This window comes from Nyctereutes procyonoides, unplaced genomic scaffold (genome assembly GCF_905146905.1).
Source record: "Nyctereutes procyonoides isolate TBG_1078 unplaced genomic scaffold, NYPRO_anot_genome, whole genome shotgun sequence".
In the NCBI taxonomy this organism is placed as follows: domain Eukaryota; kingdom Metazoa; phylum Chordata; class Mammalia; order Carnivora; family Canidae; genus Nyctereutes; species Nyctereutes procyonoides.
The window spans coordinates 56,293,397-56,316,047 of record NW_026575131.1 but is presented as its reverse complement, the minus strand read 5'-3'; the positions used below and the strand labels follow the sequence as shown (position 1 = coordinate 56,316,047).

The 22,651-nt window shown below is 62.2% G+C and overlaps 1 protein-coding gene across 3 annotated transcripts; it reads right to left on the bottom strand.

The window, feature by feature from the left end:
* Nucleotides 1–152: 152 nt before the first annotated feature.
* Nucleotides 153–19,712, bottom strand: TLE2 (TLE family member 2, transcriptional corepressor). Of its 3 annotated transcripts, none has more exons than XM_055343193.1 (20): nt 19,642–19,712; nt 19,465–19,562; nt 18,947–19,010; nt 18,499–18,543; nt 16,070–16,132; nt 13,797–13,871; nt 13,382–13,565; nt 13,006–13,025; nt 11,807–11,914; nt 10,573–10,617; nt 9,961–10,110; nt 8,366–8,504; nt 7,447–7,607; nt 6,376–6,452; nt 5,450–5,699; nt 4,785–5,032; nt 4,527–4,674; nt 2,820–2,970; nt 2,229–2,305; nt 153–463 (listed from the first exon to the last, which is right to left on the bottom strand). In XM_055343193.1, exons 1-20 carry the CDS (start codon nt 19,663–19,665, stop codon nt 356–358), a joined length of 2,235 nt encoding a protein of 744 aa, XP_055199168.1. In that variant the 5' UTR covers nt 19,666–19,712; the 3' UTR covers nt 153–355. The 3 variants fall into 3 exon arrangements, with proteins under 3 accessions (XP_055199168.1, XP_055199170.1, XP_055199169.1); XM_055343195.1 differs by having other exon boundaries at nt 7,483–7,607; XM_055343194.1 differs by having other exon boundaries at nt 13,382–13,562.
* Nucleotides 19,713–22,651: the final 2,939 nt, after the last annotated feature.

Below are 22,651 nucleotides of genomic sequence, written 5' to 3'. Positions count from 1 at the left end.
TGGGGGCCGGCCCCTGGTCCCGGGCATCACCTGTGCTGTGCGGCCCCACAGCACACCTGTCTCCCACCCAGCCTGCCCCCGGTCACGGCCCGGGGAAAGCAATGCCCCCCGCCCCTCTGACCCCCATCCTCCAGCCCAGGACAGAAAGGAAGTTGTGATAAATACATTTATTTCCCCAAAGTCCACCTGCCCATCCAGCCCCCCGTGAGTCCAGCGAGGGCAGGTGTGAGGGAGGCAGCCAGAGGGCTGATGGGACGTAGCACTGGAAGGTAGGAGCAGAGGGGGGCCGTCGGGGTCTCTTTCCGGGATGCCCCTCCCCCAGGAGCCAGGCCAGGGCTGCAGGCATGAGGGGGTCTCAGTAGACCACCTCGTACACGGTGGCCTTCTTGTCACCCGAGCCTGTCACGATGTACTTGTTATTCCCGGAGATGTCACAGCTCAGCACGGAGGATGATTCCTTGGACTAGGGACAGGGATGAGGGGAGGGAGAGAAGGGGGAGGTGAGGTGGGGTAGGTGGGAAGAGGCAGGTGCCTGCGGGGGTGGAGGGGGGCCCTACCCCCAAGAATGAGCCTTGTTTCACCCAGGGACCCTGCTGTCTCCACCCTGCAGTCGAGGCTGGGGCCAGGATGGGACACGGGATAGGGCAGCTGGCAGGGGGGTCGGGACTCTCCCAGGCCAGGGGTGGGGGGTGATGACAGGGGAAGCAGGGTGACACGTTGTTCCAGGGGGAACATCCACTGAAACTGAGCCTCAGGACAGGTGACGGTGCTCCTGGGAAGGGCAGGACCTCTGTTCTCTTGACACCAAGAGAGATCTGAGGCCCTGCCCTCTCGAAGGACGCTCAGAGCGTGTGCGCCAGGCACGAGGCCGCACGGCACAGCGAGGGTGGCTCGCTAAGGCTCACCACGACGACCTACACCCGTAAAGGGCCCAACGATGAGTTTTCAGGCTCTGCCAAAGGTCCAAATACGTCTCTAGCCAACAAGTCCAGAGGCCAAAATAATCTGCGTCACAGCATTCTCCCTCTGCTGTACTGCCCTTTACAAATGTAAAAAAAAAAAAAAAATCGCCCCACACGCGCTAGGATGGCTACGAACAAAAAGGACACAATAACAAGTGTCAGTGAGGATGCAGAGACTCTGAACCCACGTGCACTGCTGGGGGGTGGAGAGTTTGTCCAGAGGTTACACAGTTGTCAGCAATTCCACTCCAAGACAGATGCCCCAGACATGAAAACGTGCCCACGGCAGCATGATTCAAAGTTGCCCAAATGTGGAAGCAAACCAGGTGCCCGTCAAATGGTGAGTGGATAAGCACCATGCCGCCCATCTATACTGTAGAATCCCACCCAGCCCCGGGGAGGAAGGGGCCCCGACCCCTGTCCCCACATGGATGGACCCTGAGGACACCGGGCTCAGGGAGGGGACCCAGACCCAGAAGGACACCTCCTGTAGGATCCCACTCCCAGGAGGTCCCCAGAGGAGGCCCGTCCACACCCGGGACACGACCCAGCCCCAGGAAGGAAGGGGACTGACACCTGCCCCACATGGACGGATCCCAAGGACACCAGGCTCAGGGAGGGGACCCAGACCCAGAAGGACACCTCCTGCAGGACCCCACTCTCAGGAGGTCCCCAGAGGAGGCCCGTCCACAGAGACAGAGGTGGTGGGAGCCAGGGGTGGGGCGGGGGGTGGGGGTCAGTGCTTCCTGGGGATGGGGCCTCCGTGTGGGGAGATGGAAGGTTCTGGAGGCGGTGGTGGGGGTGCGTGCAGGGCGGGGTGAGTGTGCTTCGTGCCCTGAGCTGTGCACTTAGAGTTGGTTACAATGGTGAATTTTATACATATTTTAAAAGTTAAGAACATGGGCAGCCTAGGTGGCTCAGCGGTTTAGCGCCGCCTTCAGTCCCTGGTGTGATCCTGGAGACCCGGGATCGAGTCCCATGTCAGGCTCCCTGCATGGAGCCTGCTTCTCCCTCTGCCTGTGTCTCTGCTCCTCTCTCTCTCCTCTTTGTGTATTCTCATGAATAAATAAATAAAATATTTTTTAAAAAAAGTTAAGAATAGAAATTAAAAGAACCCAGGGTGCATGCAGATGTGGCGTGTGGCCAGTTTGCAGACCCTGCTTTAGCAGCTTCCTGGCTGGGGTTGGGGGACATGGTGTACCCACCAACCACCTGGGGGCTCCGGGACACCCTGCCCTGCCCTGGGGGCTGCAGACTGCCGGGTACCTGGAAAATGCTGGCTCCATACGGCGTCCTCCAGGCGTTGAGCAGGTTGTCCTTCCCGGTGCTCACGAACCAGCGCCCTGGGGAGGGGAGGGCCAGGGGAGTTCCAGGAGGGAGGAAGCAAAGACAACCCAGGACTGGCCTCTCCCTTTCTCTTGGACACCCCTGCTCTCGTGAGGGGGGCACCCCCAAGGGGCTCGGTCTGGCTTCCAGAAGGGGGAGCCCCCAGGAGAGGGCTGCCGGATAAAATCTGGGATGTCCAGTTACATTCGAGTCTCGGGAAAATCACAAATCACTTTTAGTACAGAGGCGCCTCGAGCATCGTCATTTATTCTTTGTAGTTTACGTGCTTGGGATACACTTACACTAAAAATCACTTGGCTTACTTTTTAGTGTAAGTATATCTCCTGAACACGTAGGCATTTACACAGCAGTGGCCTTTCCGTAAGTCTGTCCCGTGCAATACTTGGGAAAACCTCACACTAACGAGTGATCTGCTAAAATTCGAATTCCACCGGGCGTCCTGTGTCCTGCCGTGTGGGTTGGCAAAGCCCGCCCCAGCGCCCCAGCACCCCGCCCAGCCCAAGCACCCACCGCAGGAGGCGAATTTGAGGGCGAGCACACAGCTCTCGTGAAGGTGCAACTGATACTTCTCTGGCTTGCGGACGTGCAGGACCTCCACGTTGCTGCTCTCCATGCCCACCGCCAGCCAGTCCTGGTTGGGGCAGTGGCCCAGAGAGAAGATCTGGGGGTGCAGAAGGAAGAGGGGGCATCAGAACCCGCTTCCGATATTGGAGGATGCCCAGAGGGGGTGGAGGGGGGAGGTCCGGCGCCCTCCCGCCGCAGCCCCGCATGGAGAGGCAGCTGGCCCAGGGCCTGGAACACAGCAGGCAACTGCATGTCAAATCATTAATATTAATCAGAATTACACGGAACCCTGGGGCCTCACATCCATTATCCGCTCCGAACGCACAACAGCTCTGGGAGGCGGGTGGGCGGGCGTGAAGCCGGCCGAGGACAGCCGCCCCCTTGAGCAGATGGTGGAAGGCAAGCTGAGGCCCCCCGCTCGCTCAAGGTCATGCAGCCGTGAAGGATCAGGTCCTTGGACTCCCAGCTCGGAACGCGCCCCACTTGCCAACACCTCCTTTTATTTGGATCTGCAGGGGCTTGGGGGCCTCATCACCCCGTGCCCCAGCCAGAGCAGGTCCAGAGCAGAATGAGGCCTTGCTCTGCCCTAAACTTCTCACAATCTCACTGACGGGACACATGTGGAAAGAACCCTAAGTTGACAGCAGAGAGGAGACAAGAAGGTTTTACGTGTTCTCTCGTGGCCGCACAGAAACGTCCCTGTATAATAAAGACAGGTGGCCCAGTGGGATGGGAGATACTCACCACGGGGTCCCCAGAGAACAACCCATCTAAGTCTCGGGGGCAAGGGACCGGCCACCACATCCACCTGCACCCTGCCTTCCTTATCAAAGAGACTTTTAAGCTAAAGAGAAGGGAAGGTAGAACAGAAAAGGGTTTGGGAGTCAGCTACCCCCAGGCTTCCAGGAAGGGGGCAAAACGGAGGTGGGTTCTGAAGGATGAGCAGGAGCTCACCAATTGGTAAAAGGAAGGGGAAAGCGTGTCAGCTGGAGGGCACAGTAAGTGGAGCAGTCTAGAGGTGTGGCCGGGCATGGTGTGTGTGAGACCAGAGTTTGGGGGTCTTAGATGTCAGGCCACGGAGCTCCCACCCTGTCCCGAGGCAGTGGGAGAGAGGACCTGGGTGACTGTGCCCAGCCCTGAGGAGTCCCCTGATTCTGTCCAGCCCTGTCGCTACATCCTTCAGCCCAGACTCCCACAGCGCCCTCGACAGACCTCTGTGCAACTTCTGTGTCAACCTTTGCCTGTCTCTCCAGATCAGTGGCTCCCCTATGCTGAGTCCCAGAGGGGGGTGAAGGCGGTGGGGGGTAGGGGGTGGTCAGGAGCTCTCAGGAGGGTCAGGAGATTGAAGGCCGGGGGGGGGGGGAGGAGGAACAAAGGAATAAGGGGGTGGCGTGGCACAAGCATCTGGGAAAACGATCTGAGGGTCTTAGTGGGCTCACAGCTTCATAGGAATCAGCTCCTCTGTGCTTCCCTGTAGCTGTCCTGGGAGAATTAAGGGGAGAGGCCTGCGGATTTGTCTTAAGGACGAACAGATGGACAGACATCAGGTATTTGAACCACTCGGCCTCTGGAAGTGAGTGCCTTGGGTGGAGAGGAGGGGACTCCGGGTTCCAGAAACTTTCTACGGCCCTCCCAGCAGACCCGCTGCAGCACCTGGGAGCTGAAGTCGTGCTGCTGCAGCTGGCGACCCTCCCGCAGGTCCCAGCAGCGCACAGTGTTGTCCAGGCCCCCGGTCCAGAGCCGAGTGCCGTAGTCGGAGATGTCGATGCAGCTGGCGCCGTCGGTGTGGCCCTGGAACTGCCTGCGGAGAGAAGGGCCCGGGCGTCACTCCGGAGCTGCTTCCGCTCCAGTGCCCTCCCAGGCCACCCCGGGCCCACACGGCACCCAAGCAGAGGGGGCAGGACCACCCACCTGACCATGGTCTGGTTCTGCAAGTCCCAGACCACGATGTTGCCGTCGCTGCAGCAGGAAAAGCAGACCTTGGCGTCGGGGCTGACCGCCAGGGCGTAGCAAGCGGGGGCGGAGGAGGTCAGCTCTGCCTTGATGCGCGGGGTGGGTGCCGCCAGGTCCCAGATGGACAGGGTGCTGGCCTCGCCGCCCACGATCAGGCTCCGGCCATCCGGCAGCAGCTTGCAGGAGCGAATGTAGTTGTCCCGGTTCTGGGACAGAAGAGAAGCGAGGGCGTGGGGCTGGCCCTCCCGCCCTGGCCTCGGAGCGCCCCCCAGAGCGCCCCCAGAGCACCCCGTAGGCTGCGAGCCCCGCCCCCGCCGGACAAGCCCCGCCCACGCTCTCCAAGCCACCGCCCTGCCCGACAAACCCCGCCCCCAGGGCTCCAGGTCCAGTCTCCATAGGCTGTGAGCCCCGCCCTGCCGGACAAGCCCCGCCCACACTCTCCAAGCCCCGCCCCACCGGGCAAGCCCCGCCCCCAGGGCTCCAGGTCCAGTCTCCATAGGCTGTGAGCCCCGCCTTGCCGGACAGGCCCCGCCCCCACGGCCCCAAAGCTCCACCCTGCCGAACAGGCCACGCCCCCTCGCCGAACAAGCCCCGCCCTCACCGGCGGCGGGCCCCGCCCTCACCAGGCAGTCCAGCTGGGCCACGGGCGTCTTGGCGCCCGGCTGCCCCACGTCCCACACTTTGACGCAGCCCTTGCCGCCCGTGTACACGTGCTGCGTGGAGCCGCTGATGGTGACCGCGCAGACCACCTCGCCGTGCGCCAGCGTGTGCAGCTGCCGCGCGTGCCGCGGGATGCCCGCGCCCACCAGCGCGTCCGAGGGGAAGGGCACCGGCTGCATCTGCCCGTCGGCAGATACGTGGAAGGAGTAGGCCCTGGACAGGCGGAGGACCGTGACGGCAGGGAGGGTCAGCCCTGGAGGTGGCACCCTCGTCCCCGCGCCCCGGGTGCCCCCACGCCCTCGGGGAAGGAACCCCGTGATCACATGTGACCCAACAGTCAGCGTGGTGCTAAAGGCCTAGCCCGGTGCCCGGTGCGCGAGCCCTGGGAGATGCCTGGAGAGCTCCCGAGAACGGGGCCCAGGGGTGCCACCAGCCACGGGCGGCCAGTTCAGCTTAAATACATTTACAACTCCGGTTCCTCAGTGGCCAAAGCCACAGGTGGCCGATGGCAATCAGCCTGGACAGCTGTAGGTACAGAACGTTCCGCCACGGCAGGAAGTTCCTGGGTACTTGGGGCCGGGGCCAGTCTGTGCGCTGCAGGGCCTGCAGCAGGATGGCTGGCCCCAACCCACGAGAGGCCGGATGTGGGCGTGGCAACACAAAATATCACCAGACAGGCCAAACGTCCTGGGGTGGGGGTGGGGAAGGTAAAACCCCCCTCCCGGCGCCCCCCCATTGAGAAGCAATGGTCTACATCTTGCTTGTTACATAACCCCTCTCTCCAGACCTCCTCAAAGAGATCTTCTGGAAAGGCAGCCGGGAACCCCAGCCCCCCACCCCACAAGGTAAGCACCTGACAGGAGGCCGGGAGCCCCGAGCCAATACTCACGGCTTTCCACCAGGGATAGTGGGCAGGGAGGAGGAGATGGATGACCCTCGGAGATGTGGGTGACACTCAAATGCCATCTGCCAAAATGCCAGAGGGGGTGTCACAGGGCAGGGGACTGAAGGCCACCTCTGCCCTCCCCCAGGCTACCTGCGGTGTTTCTGTTTATCAGAGGATCCCTCACCGGTTCACCAGCCCCTCCCCAGGAGGAGCCCCGTCCTCCATCCATGCTGCAGATAGGAGAGCAGAGGCTCCGGCCAAAGACTCCCTGCCCAGGGAACCTAGAACCCCAGAGTTGGCAACCTCTGGCCCCCTGCTTCTTTTTTAAATAAAGTTTTATTAGCACACAGCCACACCCACTCATTTATATGTTGTCTGTGGAGGCTCTGAGCTGTGAAGGCAGAAGCGAGTAGCTGCGACCTGTGACACAGACCACCCGGTCTCCAAAGTCAAAACTATTTACTGTCTGGCCTCTTGCGGAAAATACTTGCTGAGCTCCGTTCTACAACATCCCTCCCAGGTGCCACCCAGCCTAGGGGCCGGGATGTCCCCAACGACGGCATTTTCTTCCCTCTGGAGGGATCCTGATCCACTTCAGCCATCTGTCCCTGTACTGCCCTCTGGGGCCCACAGGGGTCTGCCCCCTGCGCCCCAGCTCACAGGTCTCATGCCCCATTCCTCCCACTCCTCCTGAGACCCCACTTCTCGTCCTCTCCCCGGCCTAGTCCTTCGTCCGCAGTCTGCTGGAATCATCACAGTCCCTGAAAACAGGACTAGCAATGGCACGCCCTCTGCCAGGGGCCTGAAGGGGACCCTCAGCCCTGGGGCGGGGGCTCTCTGCTCCCAACAGTGCAGCACACTCACTGTTGTTTCTTTGTATTCAGCTTGTGGGCCACTGGGACCCTCGGATCACCCTCCCACATGCATATGCACTTGCCAAGCAGGGGTTCCTGTCCCTTGTCCCTTTCCCTATTCCCTTGTCTCTCCTTATGTCATTGGTTTCTCCTCCCGGCCCCCTGCCCCCCCCCCCGCATCCTGCTGATAGCACCTGGTGCCCCCACACCGAGCACTCACCATGGGGGACCGTCCATACACTACAGAGCCGCTGACCTGGGGGGACAGGTGGAGGCTGACATAGGAGCTGGGCACAGAGAGGTCCCCGTTAAGGGCGCTGTGGGAGCTCAGGCTGAAGGATGTGGTGAATGGACTGGACAGTGTCAGGGGGCTCCTCAGGGCTGAGTACGAAGAGACAAAGACAGGTCTTCAGATCCCCCGGACCCAGACCCGGCCTTCCACGGCCTTGACCGCTCACTGGGGGTGGCTGTGCCCTGGTCCAGGCTCCACCACACCATGTCATATTTCCAGATGTTTGAGAATCTTTCCCTCTGGCTTTCCTTCCTCAGTTGCTAAGCTCCTACTCACCCTTCAAAACCCCGGGCCGATGTCCAGCAACATCATCAAGCCTCCCCACCCCCACCCCCGGCCCATTTTGCTTCCCTCTGTCTATGCTAGCCCGGGTCACACATGCCTGGGAGCTCCTCGAAGGCAAGTCCCAGGGCTGATTCTTTCTGGGGCCCCAGAACCAGCCAGGGCCAGGCCACAGGACAGAAATGGAAAACACCGTCACCCCCACGTCAACAATGGGGAATCTGAGGCTCAGAAAGTTTGAGTCGCTCGCCCAAAGTCAGGCTGATGAGTACCCGAGGCTGGCCTCAAACCCCAGGCCGTCTGACCCCAAGGCCTCTCGGCCCGTGCACTAGGGCTAAAGCTCGTGAGTAAACCAGTGCCTCTCTGGGCCTCGGCCTCCGGACCTGTGAAGCCAAGACCCTGAGGAGACGGAGGCCCAGAGTGAGGCAGCACTGGGCTCCAAGTCCCGGAAAGGGCCAAGGCCAGGCCAGGGCCGGATTCTGGCCTCCCGCCTCCCCCACCCCTGGCATCTTCTAGAACCCCCCAGAGAAGAGACCTGGTCTGGCGGGCCCCAGCCCACGCTCACCAACACTGTCGGTGCAAGGCGCTGGCTTGGCAGCAAGCTGGCGGAGGTGACTGGCTGAGCTGGGCCCGGGGGTGGACGCATCCTGGGGCGGGGAGGAGTCGCAGGACTTAGGGGCGGGAGTGCTGGCAGGAAGGTCGTTCTGGGGAGAAAGGTCAGGACTGAACACCCCTGTGCCCCGCACCTTGCTGCCCACGCTCTGGTGAGAAACCAGGTGGGAGGAAGGAGCAGGTGTATGCGAGCTAGGCCGGGGCTCATGGGCCCCGCTAGTGCCCCTCTGCTATTTCAGGGACACGCGAGGGTCCGCACACTGGGAGCGGCAGGCGGGCGCCTGGGCAGGAAGGGGCACAGCACCTGCCCACAGGGGTACAGCGGGCGCAGGGAGGGGCACTCACACCTGCTGCCAGAACCGTGCACGCGTATGATAAGGCATGCAGTGCGTTACACGGCTAGGGGTTACAGGGTCACGAGTGCAAGTGCGGGTGTAGACTGGCCTTGAGCAAGGGCCACACCTGCAGGGAGAGGGCGCGCTGCGAGAGAAGGGGGCAGGGTGTGGGGCGGGAGAGCACAGGGTGTGCTCCTGGATGGAGGATGGGGACCCAGGACAGAGGACCGGCACCGGGGGAGGAGGACAGGCACCCGGGGAGGAGGACAGGGACCCAGGACGAGGGACTGGCACCCAGTAGGGGCCCGCTCGCCCTGCTTCTGGGGAGCGGTGCCTCTCGGGGAGGGGGAGACACCTGAGCAGGGGGGAAGCGGACCTGGGGAGGAGCTCCTGGCCTGTCCTCCTCCTGCTGAGCCTCCCCGACCTGCCAGGAACCTGGCCGACCTCGCACCCGTCCTCGCCTCCCCAAGCCCGCCTTCCGTGCCAGCCGCCCGGGCACCCACGAGGGCCGTGGGTGGGGACCACGTGGACAGGGAGGCCGCGGCGCCCCTCCCCCTCGGCCTCCTGGAGTGGAGGAGGTCACAGAAGATGCCACGTGAGCCCCAGCCTCTGCGTCGCCATAGCAACCTGCTGGGAGGGGAGGCCTAGAAACCGGCGCCTCTCCCTCTCCGCCTCTCCCTCTCCCTCTCCCGGTAAGTGGGTAAGTGCCCGCGGGGGCTGGGGAAGATTTGGGGGAGGGGGCGGGATAGATGGAGCCCCGCGTGGGTGCCAGGGCGCTTCCTACGCGGAGAAAGTTGTTCCCATAGTATCCTCCTGCCCGGACCTCAGGTGGGGCTGCTGCGCCTCCAGCGCCTCTCAGGGGCCGGAACACTTGCAGGGCGGGAGTCAGCCCTGGGCCCCGATTCTATGGTCACTGGGCTTATTTCTGGGGCTCCCTACTTAAGCAAGCAACCGTCTCCCCAGAAGATGGAGAACGTGTATGTATTTGGTGTGTGTTTAGGCCCGACGGAGCCAGTCCGCTCGGGAGAAGTACTTGGGCAAAGTCAAGGCGGATTTTAGGAGGGTGACAAATAACCACGAAGGACAAGCCTCTGGACACCCCCCCCCCCCCGGCCGGTGGGTTCCCGCCCCCCTCCACATCTCAGGTGTCGGCATCTGTTTCCAGGTCCCCAGGATGCACGAAGTGAGTTTCCAGGCCTCCCCCACTCCTTACCAGGACAAGCTCCTTGGCTCGGGGGAGTGGCGAGCCGAGGCTCGAGGCCAAGGAGGCTGGACTGTCCACGAGGTCCCGACGGGCAGGGACACAGATGGGGGCCTTTCCACACGGGGTGCTGGCAGGGCTGGGGGGCTCCGACGGCTGGTCCTGGGTTTGAGGAGGTGAGGTTAAGTGGAGAGGAAGCGGGTAAAGAGGGCGAGCCCATCCCTGTACCTCCCAGACCCCGTCCCACCCTCCAGGCTGGGCCCCTGCGATCCACCCCGTCCGATGGGATTGAAGGTACCTGCACCATAAGCACACATGGCAACGACTACGTCAGGGCTTGCTTTTGGTGTCCCCCCCCTGACTGGGGGGCCAGTGAGGCCGGGGAAGGGGCACAGCGCCCCGTCACTCAGCGAGGGCGCTTGAAGCCACTGCCCGCCCCCCAGGGTTCTCGGGGCCTGTGCTATGGAGGGGAGGTTGTCCCGAGCTGTCCCCTCATCCCATCCACCTTGAACCGAGAGGGGGCCAGGACGCCCCCTTCCCTCCAAGCCCAACACTCTGCCAAACCTGCCACTCGCTGTGCCCAGACCTCTGGGCCCTGCTGTCAGAGGCTGGACCCCGACTCACCTCGTCCACCACTAGGTTGTAGTCACTCTTGTCTTCGTCACTCTCCTGGGGGGGGGGGACACAGAGGAGAGGGAGAGAGCTTACTGTGGCCGTGCCCCTGCCTCCACGTCCCCTTATTCGTCCCCAGGAGTGGGGGCGGACACAGGGCCAGCCCCAGTCTGATCAGGGCTCTGGGGGCTCCAGAGGCCCCTGTACCTGGTTCGGAAAGAAGGCTGCCATTTGCTCGGGTCCAGGGGCCGTTGGGGAGGGGGCGTGAGTCCCTCGTGGAGAAAAGTGAGGGGGGTGGAGCTGCATGCCCACGACGTGCTGTGGGGCCCTCCCCGGGTCTCAGTTTCCCTGCTGTGTGCAGTGTGGGGAGAGCCATGGCCTTGGCCCTTCCTCAGGCTCCTGGCCTTCAGCTTGCCCCCTCCAGGCAGCCCTCCAAGCTTGCCCGAGAGGGATTTTCTCCTGACGCCTGCCCCTACATCAGTTCTCACTCCTTGTGCGGCTCCCCACGGCCCTTGGGGGAAACAGCGTTGTCCAGGGCTGCCCCGTGTCAAGCAGAAAGGCCAGGAAGACCGAAGGTACAGCCTGAAGCCCACGTCTTCCCAGCAGGAGGGGCTTCTCTGACCCCCCCCCCGACCCCCAATTATCTTCTTTAAAAACCAAAAGAGTTGCTGACGTGTATAGAACAAGCTGTTCGGATTCTTAAAGAGCAAAGGCATCTGTGAGAAACAGAGGAGGACCTGCGGGCTCTGGGGCTGCCAGGAAGGTGGCACCAGGGTGAGGCTGGCCCCGCGGATGCGACAAGTGCCCCCCCCCGCAGCCACAACCCCAGCCTCCACTGCGGCCCTGCCCTGGGGGGGCCAGAGGTAGAGACTACAGGTGCGGGGCTTGTACAGTGAGGGAGGGGTCCCGGCCCTGGAGGGGGCGGGGGGCCAGGGCCAGCCTCCTGCAGGACAGAGCATTCTGGGCCTCCTAGAAGGGCAGGGGAAGGGGAGTCACAGAGGGCTGCACGGGCCGGAACAAAATCCAGGAGGGGGGCATCGGCTGCCTGGTCCAGGGGCTTCAGACACAAGAGCAACTAGAGCTGGGCCTGGCCCGCAGGGGTCTTCTGATTGCCCCGCGCTCCGTGAGCAAAGGGGAGCTATGGAAGGCCCTGGAGTGAGAGAGTCACGGCCAGAGCTCGGCTCTGGTCGGCTCTGAGCAGCAGGGCTGGGGGCCCGCCCCGGTCTTCTGCTTGCCCCCCACTTACATAAGGTCCCGACAGATCTTTGTCCTCAGCGCGCTGCTTCCCGCTGCCGGCCGGGCCACCGGGCCGCTCCTCCTCCACCACACTCTCAGGGGGTGAGGGGGATGCGCTCTGCAGAGAGACAAGGCCAGGTGGGACAGAGGGTCAGAGCCCCGAGGCCCCAGACCCCATCCTGGCACAGCCAAGCCCGAGGGTCCCCAACACTGTTATTGGGATCTGGGCCTCAAGTTTCCCGTCTGGGAAATGGGACCTTCTGAGGGCAGAGTCAATGCTCAGTTCTTTTTTTTTTTTTTTAAGATTTTATTTATTTATTCATGAGACACACACACACACACACATACAAAGAAGCAGAGACATAGGCAGGGGGAGAAGCAGGCTCCACGCAGGGAGCCGGATGTGGGACTCGATCCCGGGTCTCCAGGATCCCACCCCAGGGTGAAGGAGGCGCCAAACCGCTGAGCCACCGGGGCTGCCCCAATGCTCAGTTCTTGAACCCCCACAGCAAGCTTGTGGGGGGAGGTGATGGTTAATCCCATTATACAGACAGGGAAACTGAGCCCAAGGGAAGGCAGGGCTGTGCCGTGAAGGAGGGGCTGAAACAGGACTCAAAGCCAGCCCATAGGTGCCAACAGTCCGGCCTTCGAAGGTCAAAGCCTGGGTCAGCTGCATCCCCCTCCCCCAGCATCAACCTGCCTGTGGGCCTCAGGCAGTCGGCTCCTTCCCTGGGACTCAGTCTCCCCATCTGTATGACCCTGGGGTCCTAGGATCGAGTCCCACATCGGGCTCCCCGCAGGGAGCCTGCTCCTCCCGCTACCTGTGTCTCTGCCTCTCTCTGTGTCTCTCGTGAATACATAGATAAAATCTTTTAAAAAAGAAAAACAATTTAGAAATAATAAAAACTACACACAGGGCTACGGGGCAGCTCTGATAGATAACAACATCAGCTGGATGACGGGCGCGTTGATGAACGGAAGCGGGGGTGGAGGCTACTCCCCGCACGTTCACTTATCCAATTGCAGAAAGAAGCTCAAGGAGGCAAACTTTTGATAAGAAGAAGTCTAGGGGCACCTCCCACAGCAAAAGGTTCCAGGAGCTGCCCGGGGTCTTGCTCTGAGGACCCCATCAGCTCAGAACCCCCGGCTCCAGCCACCCGCGAGTACAAAGCGAATGTCACACGAGTTCCTGGGCGCCCTGCAACTTACCCTGCTCGGGGCTCTGTCCACTGGCAGGACGCAGGGGAGGCGAAGAGAGAGGGGAGACAAGGTGAGGGTTTCGTAGCTCGTGGTGCCAGGGGCGCGCCCCTCTGGAGTTTATAGGGCCCCCTTCCCAGCTCAGAACCCCCCTCCTCCTTCCTACACCCGCGTCCTCCCCTGAACATTCAGACAGGTGTCCAGAGACAGGCAGTAGCTCGCCCAAGAACACACAGCGGCTGGGAGGAAAGCTGACCCCAGGCCCGGCGGGCCCGGTCACTCGCTCCCTGGCGCTTCGGGGAGTCTGGTGCTCTGGACAGCCTGGCCTGCCAGTCCCCCTCCGCACCCGGGCTCCCCTGGCCAACGCCACCCTGTGGGGCCCACTCACCTCTGGGTCCCTCGGCCTCCCCACCTGCCCGGTCTTCCTTGGCGGCCGCAGCCAGCTGAGCCTGCGCGGCCAGAGCTCCGGACAGGGCCAGCAGCCCCGTGGCACTGCTGCCCACCAGGCCAGCAGGGCGAGGGGTGAGGGGTACAGGGGGGGCATGGTGGGACAGCGGCTGGAGCTGCTGCTGCTGGAGAGAGGACGGGTGGGCCAGGGCCGGGCCGCAGCCCAGCAGTGCCCCTGGCCCGAGAGGCAGCAGAGACCTGCACCGGGTGTGGGCAGAGGGGGGCGCCCCGAGGCTCCGGGGAGGCCAGAGCCCCCTCCAGCAGCCCACCTGGAACCCCCAGCCTTAGCACCTCCAGGGTGCCCAGGACCGGGGGTGGGGTCTCCCCGGGACAGGGTAGGGGCTGGGAGGACTCACCCCGATGAGGCTGTTCAGCTCCCCCACGGTCACCTGCTTGGCCCGTTCCACGGCCTGTAGCACCTGTTGTTGATGCTGAGAGGCGGGGGTACTGGGAGGGGGTGCTCAGGCTCCCTGTCTGCTGGCAGCCCCCATCCACCCCCGCAGTGCCCTCCAAGGCCCCAGCTCCCCCCCATCCTTGTCCCCAGCGCTCGCTATTTCCAGCATCCCTGGCCCCCACCCCCTCGGTGCCAGGAGCACCCCCAGTGTGACAACGCAAATGTCCCGTCTAAATCAGCACCTGGGGAAAACAGCAACAGGTCACAAAGTAGAAATTGGCGTCCCTAGTAGCCCGGGGGCCTCTGCCCTGCCGCCCTTCTTCCTGCCTCTCCTTGCCTCAAGCAATGACAACACATGCTCTGTCCCCACTGTCGGAGCCCCGCAGGTGCTACTGAGCACTTGAGATGCGCCCAGCCCCGTGCAAGTGACGAAGGAACCGTTTCACTTAATCTCATTTAATACAAATTTAAGTAGACACGTAATGTAATACGTTCAAATAGAAACATAGACGAATGTACGTGTGAGTGACCGCACACGGCTGTGGATCCACACACCCGCGTGTAAGCGTGTCTAGGCCGAGGGTTGGCCCACTTTTTCTGTAAAGGGTCACAGAGTAAATATTTTCAGTTCTCTGTGGCACCTTCTCTCTCCGTATCCTGCCATGCAGACCATGTGCCTGAACGGGCCTGCCGGTGTCCCCATAAAACCTTATTTATAAAGCAGGCAGAGGGTGGGGTGTAGACCCCGACCACACCATCCCCTGACCCCTGGGCTAGAATGGACTCGCTGGGGCACCTGTGTGTGTCGCTGTTCACTTCCTAGTCCGTTTACCATCTTTCTTCCCGTGTTGCTCTTGTCACCGCGGCCACTCGGTCCCCACCCTCTGCTCCAGACACCATCTCTACAGTCTCACGCCAGCCAGGATATCCCTCCTTCCCGAGCTTCCAGAAAATCTCAGATTTGGCGGGGTCCCATCCGAGGTGAGCATCTCCCCCTGTTTTTGTTCACGGTCACAACTGGCGGGGGGGGGGGGGCTCCGTTTACCCACCCTGCAGGGGGACCTGCCCTGGTGTCTCTTGTGGATGGAATGCTCCAGACAGGAAGCAGGGACAGCTGCTGCAAAGGTCCTCAGGCTGGCAGGCCCTTGGAGAATTCTTACAAGGGCTAACTTTTTTTTCCTTTTAAAGATTTTATTTAAATATTTAGAGGGAGGAGGATCCCTGGGAGGCTCAGCGGTGGAGCGTCTGCCTTTGGCCCAGGACGTGATCCTGGAGTCCTGGGATCGAGTCCCACGTCGGGCTCCCTGCATGGAGCCTGCTTCTCCTTCTGCCTGGGCCTCTGCCTCTTTCTCTCTCTCGGGTGTGTGTGTGTGTGTGTGTGTGTGTGTGTGTGTGTGTGTGTGTGTGTCCCTCATGAATAAATAAATAAAATCTTAAAAAAAATTTAGAGGAAGGAGAAGCAGACACCCACTGAGCCGGGAGCCTGATGTGGCGCTTGATCGCAGGACCCTGGCATCATGACCCAAGCCGAAAGCAGACGCCTAACTGCTACCTGAGCCACCCAGGCACCCCACCCCCGCTTTTTTTTTAAGTTTCAGTGAGGTGCTCACACTGCTTATTATGTCATCTGCCCCGGTTCTACCTTTTTAAAATTATTATTGTGGTTACAGATACGTACGAGTCACCATCTTAACAGTCTCTAAGTGCACAGCTCAGCGGCAAGAAGCACACTCACATCGTCGCGCACCCACCCCCACATTCCATCTCTAGAACCTTCCATCTCCCCACACGGAGACTCCCCATCTCCTCCCTCAGCCCCTGGCTCCCACCACCATCTCGTCTCTGTCTCTGTGCACGACGAGACTCCTCTAGGGACCTCCCGGGAATGGAGCTGGACGGTATTTGCCCTTTCGTGACTAGCCAGCTGCGCTGAGCACACATAGGGCTAACTCTTCCTGGGTGCTTGCTTAGCACCCAGTATCGCCCTGGCGTGTATCAGCTTGTCTAAACATGACCACAAAGGCACAGACAAGGCAAGCAGCCAAGGGCACAGAGCCAGGACTCGGACCCAGGCAGCCTGGTGGCCGGGCCGGAGCCCCCACTCCTCGCCCTCACCCTCCACCTCTGTCCATCCCTGTAGCCCCTGCCCGGTGCCCCCTTCCCGGCCCCCCGGCGGAACCAGTCCCCGCTCTCCCAGTCATCCAGCTCCCCGTCTGCCCCCACAGGCCCACTCACCTCCTGGGTCAGGAAGGGGATAATCTGAGCACAGATACCACTGAGGCGCTTCACAATCTCGGCCTGGCAGGAAACAATAGGGAGGAGGCTTGTGGGGGGGGGACCCTCACTCCAGACGTAATAAGCCTTGGCAAAGCCCGGGAGGTAGGGGGCCGTCACCAGCGATGCTGAAGCCAGAGAGGCAAGGCTCGGGGGGCAGACGGCGGCCTGCGGAGCTGATGCCCAGGGCAGCCGGGAGCCGGAAGGCCGGGACAGATACAGACACAATCAACAGATTCCCAGGAAGCAGCCACCAAGACGCCCAACTCAGATGGGCACTGAGGGGCTGTGGGGTCATCGCAAACAAAGCAGTGGCCCTCCCAGGCCGTCTCTGGGGGGCACAGGCTCCCTCTGCGACCTGGGCCACTGCCAGGCCGAGATCCCAGTGCACCAGGCTCAGGGGAAGGGCTTTGTGGTGTTGGGCTAATAATAAGAAACCTATCTTGTCTTTGTCCCACATCCTGGTACAGAGGAGCCCCTAAAACTCTCAGAATTTCCCAGTGATGGGGGCAGGGAGCGTCTTTTGCTGTTCTCAATACCTGAGTATGTTAGAGGGATGGAGGTCGAGTTAATCAGCAACGGCGATGATGTAACCAATTGGGTCTGTGCAATGAAACCTCCCTAAAAATCCCTAACGGAGTTGGTGGGGAGCCTCGGGTGGGTGACCGGGTGGGTGACCGTATGGAGGTGCTGGGAGGGTGGCGCACCAGGGCAGGGCATGGAAGCTCTGCGCCCCCGCCCCATGCCTCGCCCCGCGCCTCTCTTCCATCTGGCTGTTCCTGAATCCGATCCTATAGGATAAGCGGGTAATGTAACAAGCCAACTGTTTCCCTGAGTTCTGGGGACTGTTTGGGCAAATTATTGAACCTGAGGTGGGGATTACAGGAACCCTCAATTTATATATAGCTGAACGGTCAGACGCTTGGGCCAGAGACCCAGACTTTTGCTTGGCATCTGCAACAGGGGCAGCCCGGTGGGGCCGAGCCCCGCACCTGTGAGGTCTGAGCTAATTCCAGGCAGGCAGTGTCAGAATCAAGCTGAATCGCAGGACATCTGCTGGTGTCGGAGCAGGAGGATCGGCTGGTATGCGGGGAAACCCACACGTTTGGGCGCAGTACAGGGAGTGGAGGGGAGGCTGTGGTTTTACAAGCGGGTGTCTTCGGGGACAGGATCTGAGCCAGGGGAGCCCCGAGAGGCTGAACAGAGGGAAAGCTGCTGCATGGGGGCGGGGGGAGAGGGGCAGGTATGGCATATCCAGGTGTGTGCAGGGTCAGGCTATGCTTTGCCTCTGCCGGGGTTAGAGGGGTGCTGTGTGCCTCGTGCATCCAGACGGGGCTTGAGTTCCCACTGGGAGGGTGGGGGCCGGGCCCTAGCACCTGCCTGCCCCCTCCCACCCTGTAAGATGGTCTATTTCATGCACCCCCAGGACCACGCCCTACTCCAGCCAGGTCAGCGCCCCCCCCCCCCCCCCGCCCGCCACGGCCCACACCAGAGCCAGCAGAGCCCACGCATACCCAGAAAAGCACACCAGGGCGGGCACCCTGAGGCAGCCCACACTCCCAGCCCGCTCCCCCTCCTCTTCCCACCCACCCGGAAGGAGTGTTGTTTTAGGCTCCACCCCCCCACCCCTACCCTGTTCTGATAGTCTCAGGGACAGAACCTAAGACCCCATCAACCTCACAATCTTTTGGGGTCCCTCATCTATCAGAGAACCTTGAGATCAGTGTCAGGTTCTTGGGGTTAATTTTTTTTTCTTTTTTAAAGTAGGCTCGGTACCCAGTGTGGAACCCAACACAGATGGGGCTTGAACTCACGCCTCTGAGATCGAGACCTGGGCTGAGATCAAGAGTCGGATGCTTAACCGACTGAGCCACCTGGGCGCCCCGTCTCGGGGTTAATCTTGAACAACTGGAGTCAATTTGAGACCCTTCTGGTCTAACTGAGAACCCTGCATCACACTCAGAAGCTGATGAGAGTCTTGGACCCTCAGGGCACTAGGGCCAATCTTACATCCTTTAAAGCATCAACAGCAGCTTGGGGTCCAGCTCAGATCATCAGGATCCATCCTCCAAACATGAGACTCTCTGGGCTGAAAGGGACCTCCCTGGGCCAGAAGTCACCTCCACTGCCTGCCCGACCTGGCTGCCAGCCTCTGCCGCAAGCCCTCCTTGACCCCTCCTTGACGGGGACACCTGGCTCCTGCCCGCTTCTCACCTCTGCTGGACCCTGTCTCCAGAAGTTCAGAACTGTTTTCCTTCTGTGAGGCTGAAATCTGGCCCCCTGGTCCCAGAGATTTCAGGATAAGACCCGGACTGCCTGAGCGCTGGGTCTCTCTCACAGCTTCCAGACCCTCACCCTTCCTCCTGAACACCCCGAGCCCCAACAGTTACCTGTTTATGCATTTCGATGTTGAGCCCGTAGGACATCTCATAATACTGCAAAGGAAGAGCCAGTTGGGAATGTCTACTGTGCCAGTTGGTGCCCAGCCCTGAGCTGGGTGATGCTGGGCCTTCCGGGGAGCCCCCAGGCTGGGGGAATCACAGCAGGCCACAGAGCCTCCCCCGAAGCCCAGAGGGGAAGACCAGAGGAGCAAGCAGGGAGGGCGGCAGGAGGAGGTGCCCAGAGACCCCGGCCCCTCAGAGATGCCCATCAGGAGAGGGGACATCCTTGCCTCATTGTTTGTAGGATGGCCAGGAATCCCAACCAGCCCCGTTTACAAGACAGGGAAAATGAGGCCCTGAGGGGCAGGGTGAGCGGGGAGTCAAACCCCCAGCGCCTTCAGTCACAGCGGAGCCCCCTCCCCACTGCCCGCAGCTCCTGGCACCCGAAGCCCCTCACCATGACATAATGTCGTTGCATTTCTGTCTTCTCACTGGCCAGCTTCTCACATTCCAGCTTGAGGCTGGGAAGGAGAGGGGGGGGCATGGGGATCCCACTCTGCGCCCTGCCTCTACTCCCCCCGCGCCCCACCCGGCACAGGACGCAGAGATACCCGGTCTGGGCCAGTTTCCAAAGTGATGGCTTTGGCTCAGTCCCCTGTCCCCACTTCCTGCTCGCCGCCCCACCTCCCGTCCAGTCCCTTCCCGCCCCTTCTCAGGCTCCAGGCGCCCCAGGGCTGAGCGTCCCCAGCCACCTCACCTGCGCTTCCACCTGGAAGCCCTCCCTCGGCCCTGCAGGGGGGGCTCCCTCCTCCCGGCACCCTGGAGGCCCCGCCCCCGCCTGGCTGCGCCCGGGGCCCCCAGCGGGCCCGCCCCCTCCCGCCGGGGGGCTCCCAGGTGAGCTCCCAGGTGAGCTCCCAGGTGAGCTCCCAGGTGAGCGCCCGGCTCCCCCGGGGCGCGGCGCCCCGCCGCCCTCACCTGTGGTACTGAGCCTGAAGAAACTGGAATTCCTCTTTGATGCGGTCGCAGATCTCCAGGATCGAGAACTTGAAGGGCTGGCCGGACTGGAGCGGGGTCTGCGGGCGGGCGCGCCGCGGGGTCTGAGCTCCGGGCGCCCGCGCCCCCCGCCCCCGCGCGGCCCGGGCCCCCACTCACCGGGTGCCTCCCCTGGGGGTACATCCTGGCGATGCGGACGCCCCGCGCCGCCGGAGCCGACGATCCCGGGGGGGGGGGGGGCGGCGGCGGGGCCGGGGGCGCCCGGAGGCAGCAGGAGGGGCGCGGCGGCGCGGGGCCGGGACCCGGAGCGCCCGCGCCCCCCCGAGCGCGCGGGGCGGGGGCGGGGGCGGGGCGGGGGCGCGGGGCGCGGGGCGCGGGGCGCGGGGCGGGCGCGGAAGGTCGCGCGAGCCGCGGCCGGTGTCGGCGGAGGCGCGGGCGGCGGGCCCCGCGCGGAGCCGCCTCCCTCCGGCGGGGCTCGGCCGGGAGCCGCGGGCAGAGCCGCCTTAAGGTGGCGCCGCCGCCCCCCGGCCCGCCCACCCGCCCGCCCGCCGCGCCCCCGCGCCTCGGGCCCGCGCCCGGGACCCCGCCCCCGCCCGCCGCCCCGCCCCCCGCCGGGCCCCGTGGGGAAACTGAGGCCCGCGCCCAGTCCCCCGCCGACGCCGCCCGCTCCCTCCCCGGGGAGAGACGAGCAGGTCAGCCAGACACCCCTCGGCGGGTGGGGGGGCCTGTGCGGGCCGCGTGCTGGGGAGGGGGCGGTTGCGGTGAAGGGGCCCTCCCGAGGAGAGGGCTGAGACAGGTTCTGGAGGAGGCCGGGAACCTGCACCGTGGAGGGCAGACCCCGCCCGCCCCCCTCCGGCCTCAGTATTCGCATCTGTAAAATGGCAGAGCCTGGAGCTGTCCTTTAAGGAGATGGGGCCTGAGCAGCCCCCAGCCTGGCCCGGCACGAGCAAACTCTCCGCAGGTGGGACTCGGACTCCCCTTGCCACCAGCAGCAGACTGCGAGCTCCTAGAGGGCAGAGCAGGCCCGGAGAAGGGCAGCCGAATCCCTGCCACCAGACCGAGGTCGCTGGGGGCAGGCGCTCCCCTCGGGGCACAGACCGCAGCCAGCCTGGGAGCATCCCCCACACTCACCTGGGACATCGCACCTCCTTGCTCCCATCTTGCGTAGGAAAAACCTCAAAGTTTGTTAAGTCGGTCAACAAGCGTGCCTGGAGCACCTCCTGCGGACCAGGCACAGCTCTAGGCACGAGGCGCAGGGGACACGAAATAGAGAGAAACCCCTGCCTCGCCGTGATGCCTGCCCCTGTGCTGGAGGCGGGGGAGCCAAAGTAGACGAAACCCTCCTGAGCTGAGCACCACCGCCTTCCAGCCAACAGGTAATTTATTGAGCATCTATTAGGTGCCAGGTATCCTTCCAGGTGCCAGGAATACGAGGGTGACCGAAGGGGAAGCGATTCTGGCCCTCTCCGAGCTCTGCGGACAAGGCACGATCACGGTTTGGCGACTGGGGAACTATTTGTGTGTACAGAGAAAGACTTTGGGGAGCAGTGGTGGAGACAAGAGGGAACCTACTTATCTGGGGTGCCTGAGAGACGTGCGACCTACCCAGGGTGGGACCGCAGGGGAGAAAGAGATCCTGAGGACAAAGATGTGTGTGTGTGTGTGTGTGTGTGTGTGTGTGTGTGTGTACTAGAGTGTTCAATGGCTCCCTATTGTCATCAAAATAAAATCCAAACTCTTCTCTTTTCCCACAAGGCCCTGCACAAACCCCATCTCTGCCCTTCCCTCCCTGGACCCAGCTGCCTTCATCTTCACCCTCATCCCCTCTGCTTCCGACACTCTGGCCTCTCCACTCTTTTCCTAACCCACCAGATAGGGGCCTGCCTCAGGGCTTTTGCATTTACTGTTCCCTCTGCCTGAAATGCTGTTCCCTTGCTTTGGGTCATTCAAGTCTCAGCTCAGAGGTCACCTCCTAAGAAAGCCCCCTCCAGGCCACCCATTTGTACGGTCATTTACTCATCCCACCTGGTTATTCCCAAATCCTGTATCCGTTCTCCCTCCTTCGAGGTCCTGCCAGAGTGTGTTTTGTTTCGCCAACACCACATTTCCCTGCGGATTGTTCTATTCGGCATTTGTCTCCCTCACTAGGCTGTGTGGGGACAGAGCCGTTTCTTGCAGAGCCTGGCACACAGCAAGTGCTCAATAAACAGATAGGCAGAGGAGCTGGGGAGAAGAAACAGCTGATCAGCTCAAGCCAGAAGTCACTGGCCGCACTCCTGCTGGGAAGGGCTAGGAACGGAGTTCCACCTTTCTACAAGGCCAGGAATCCCTGGTTCTGGGGTGGGGGTCTGTGAAGTCCTAATTCCAAAACCTTTCCAGGAAGCGCCATGCCTCCCTGGGATGTCCCCGGGGTCACTAGGTGTAGCACCTTCCCCCAGACCTGGGCCCTGGTCCTGCTCCCCAAGACAGAGCATTGGCCTAGGCCTAGCCCCTTCCCTCCCCTGCACCTGCCCCCTCAATCTTGCTCCCTATCCACATAGCCGCCCCCTCGGGCCTGAGCCAGCTCTTCATCCTCCCCCCTCTGAGCTCCAGCCCCAGCGGCTTTAACTCTTGCCATCATTTTTGGGCCTGGCCCTCCCGCATAAAAGCTTCCCATGGGGACACGTGGGTGGCTCAGCGGTTGAGGGTCTGCCTTCCGCTCAGGCTGTGACCCCAGGGTCCTGGGATCGAGTCCCACATTGGCCTCCTCACAGGGAGCCTGCTTCTCCCTCTGCCTATGTCTCTGCCTCTCTGTGTGTCTCTCATTAATAAATAAATAAAAAGTTTAAAAAACAAACAAACAAAACCCTTCCCATGGCTTCCTATGGCAAACTTCCTCAGGACAAACCCCAGATCCTCAGGCTAGCCTCAGATGTCCTGCAGCACCTGGCCCGGCCTGGCTTCACCTCCCTCCACCCCTTCACCTACTCTCTCTGCTCCAGCCCACGCCAGTCACATTACCTACTCTGTGTTCTCTCCCACCTCCTGGCTTTGGCTTGCGTGGTTACCTCTTCCTGGGATTCCCTACTGCTCCTTCTCTGCCTGGAGAAAATCCATTTTTTTTCAAGGCCCAGCCCCAAAGCATCTCCTGCAGGCATCCTCTCCTCCGGAAGGTACCTTCCCCCTCCAC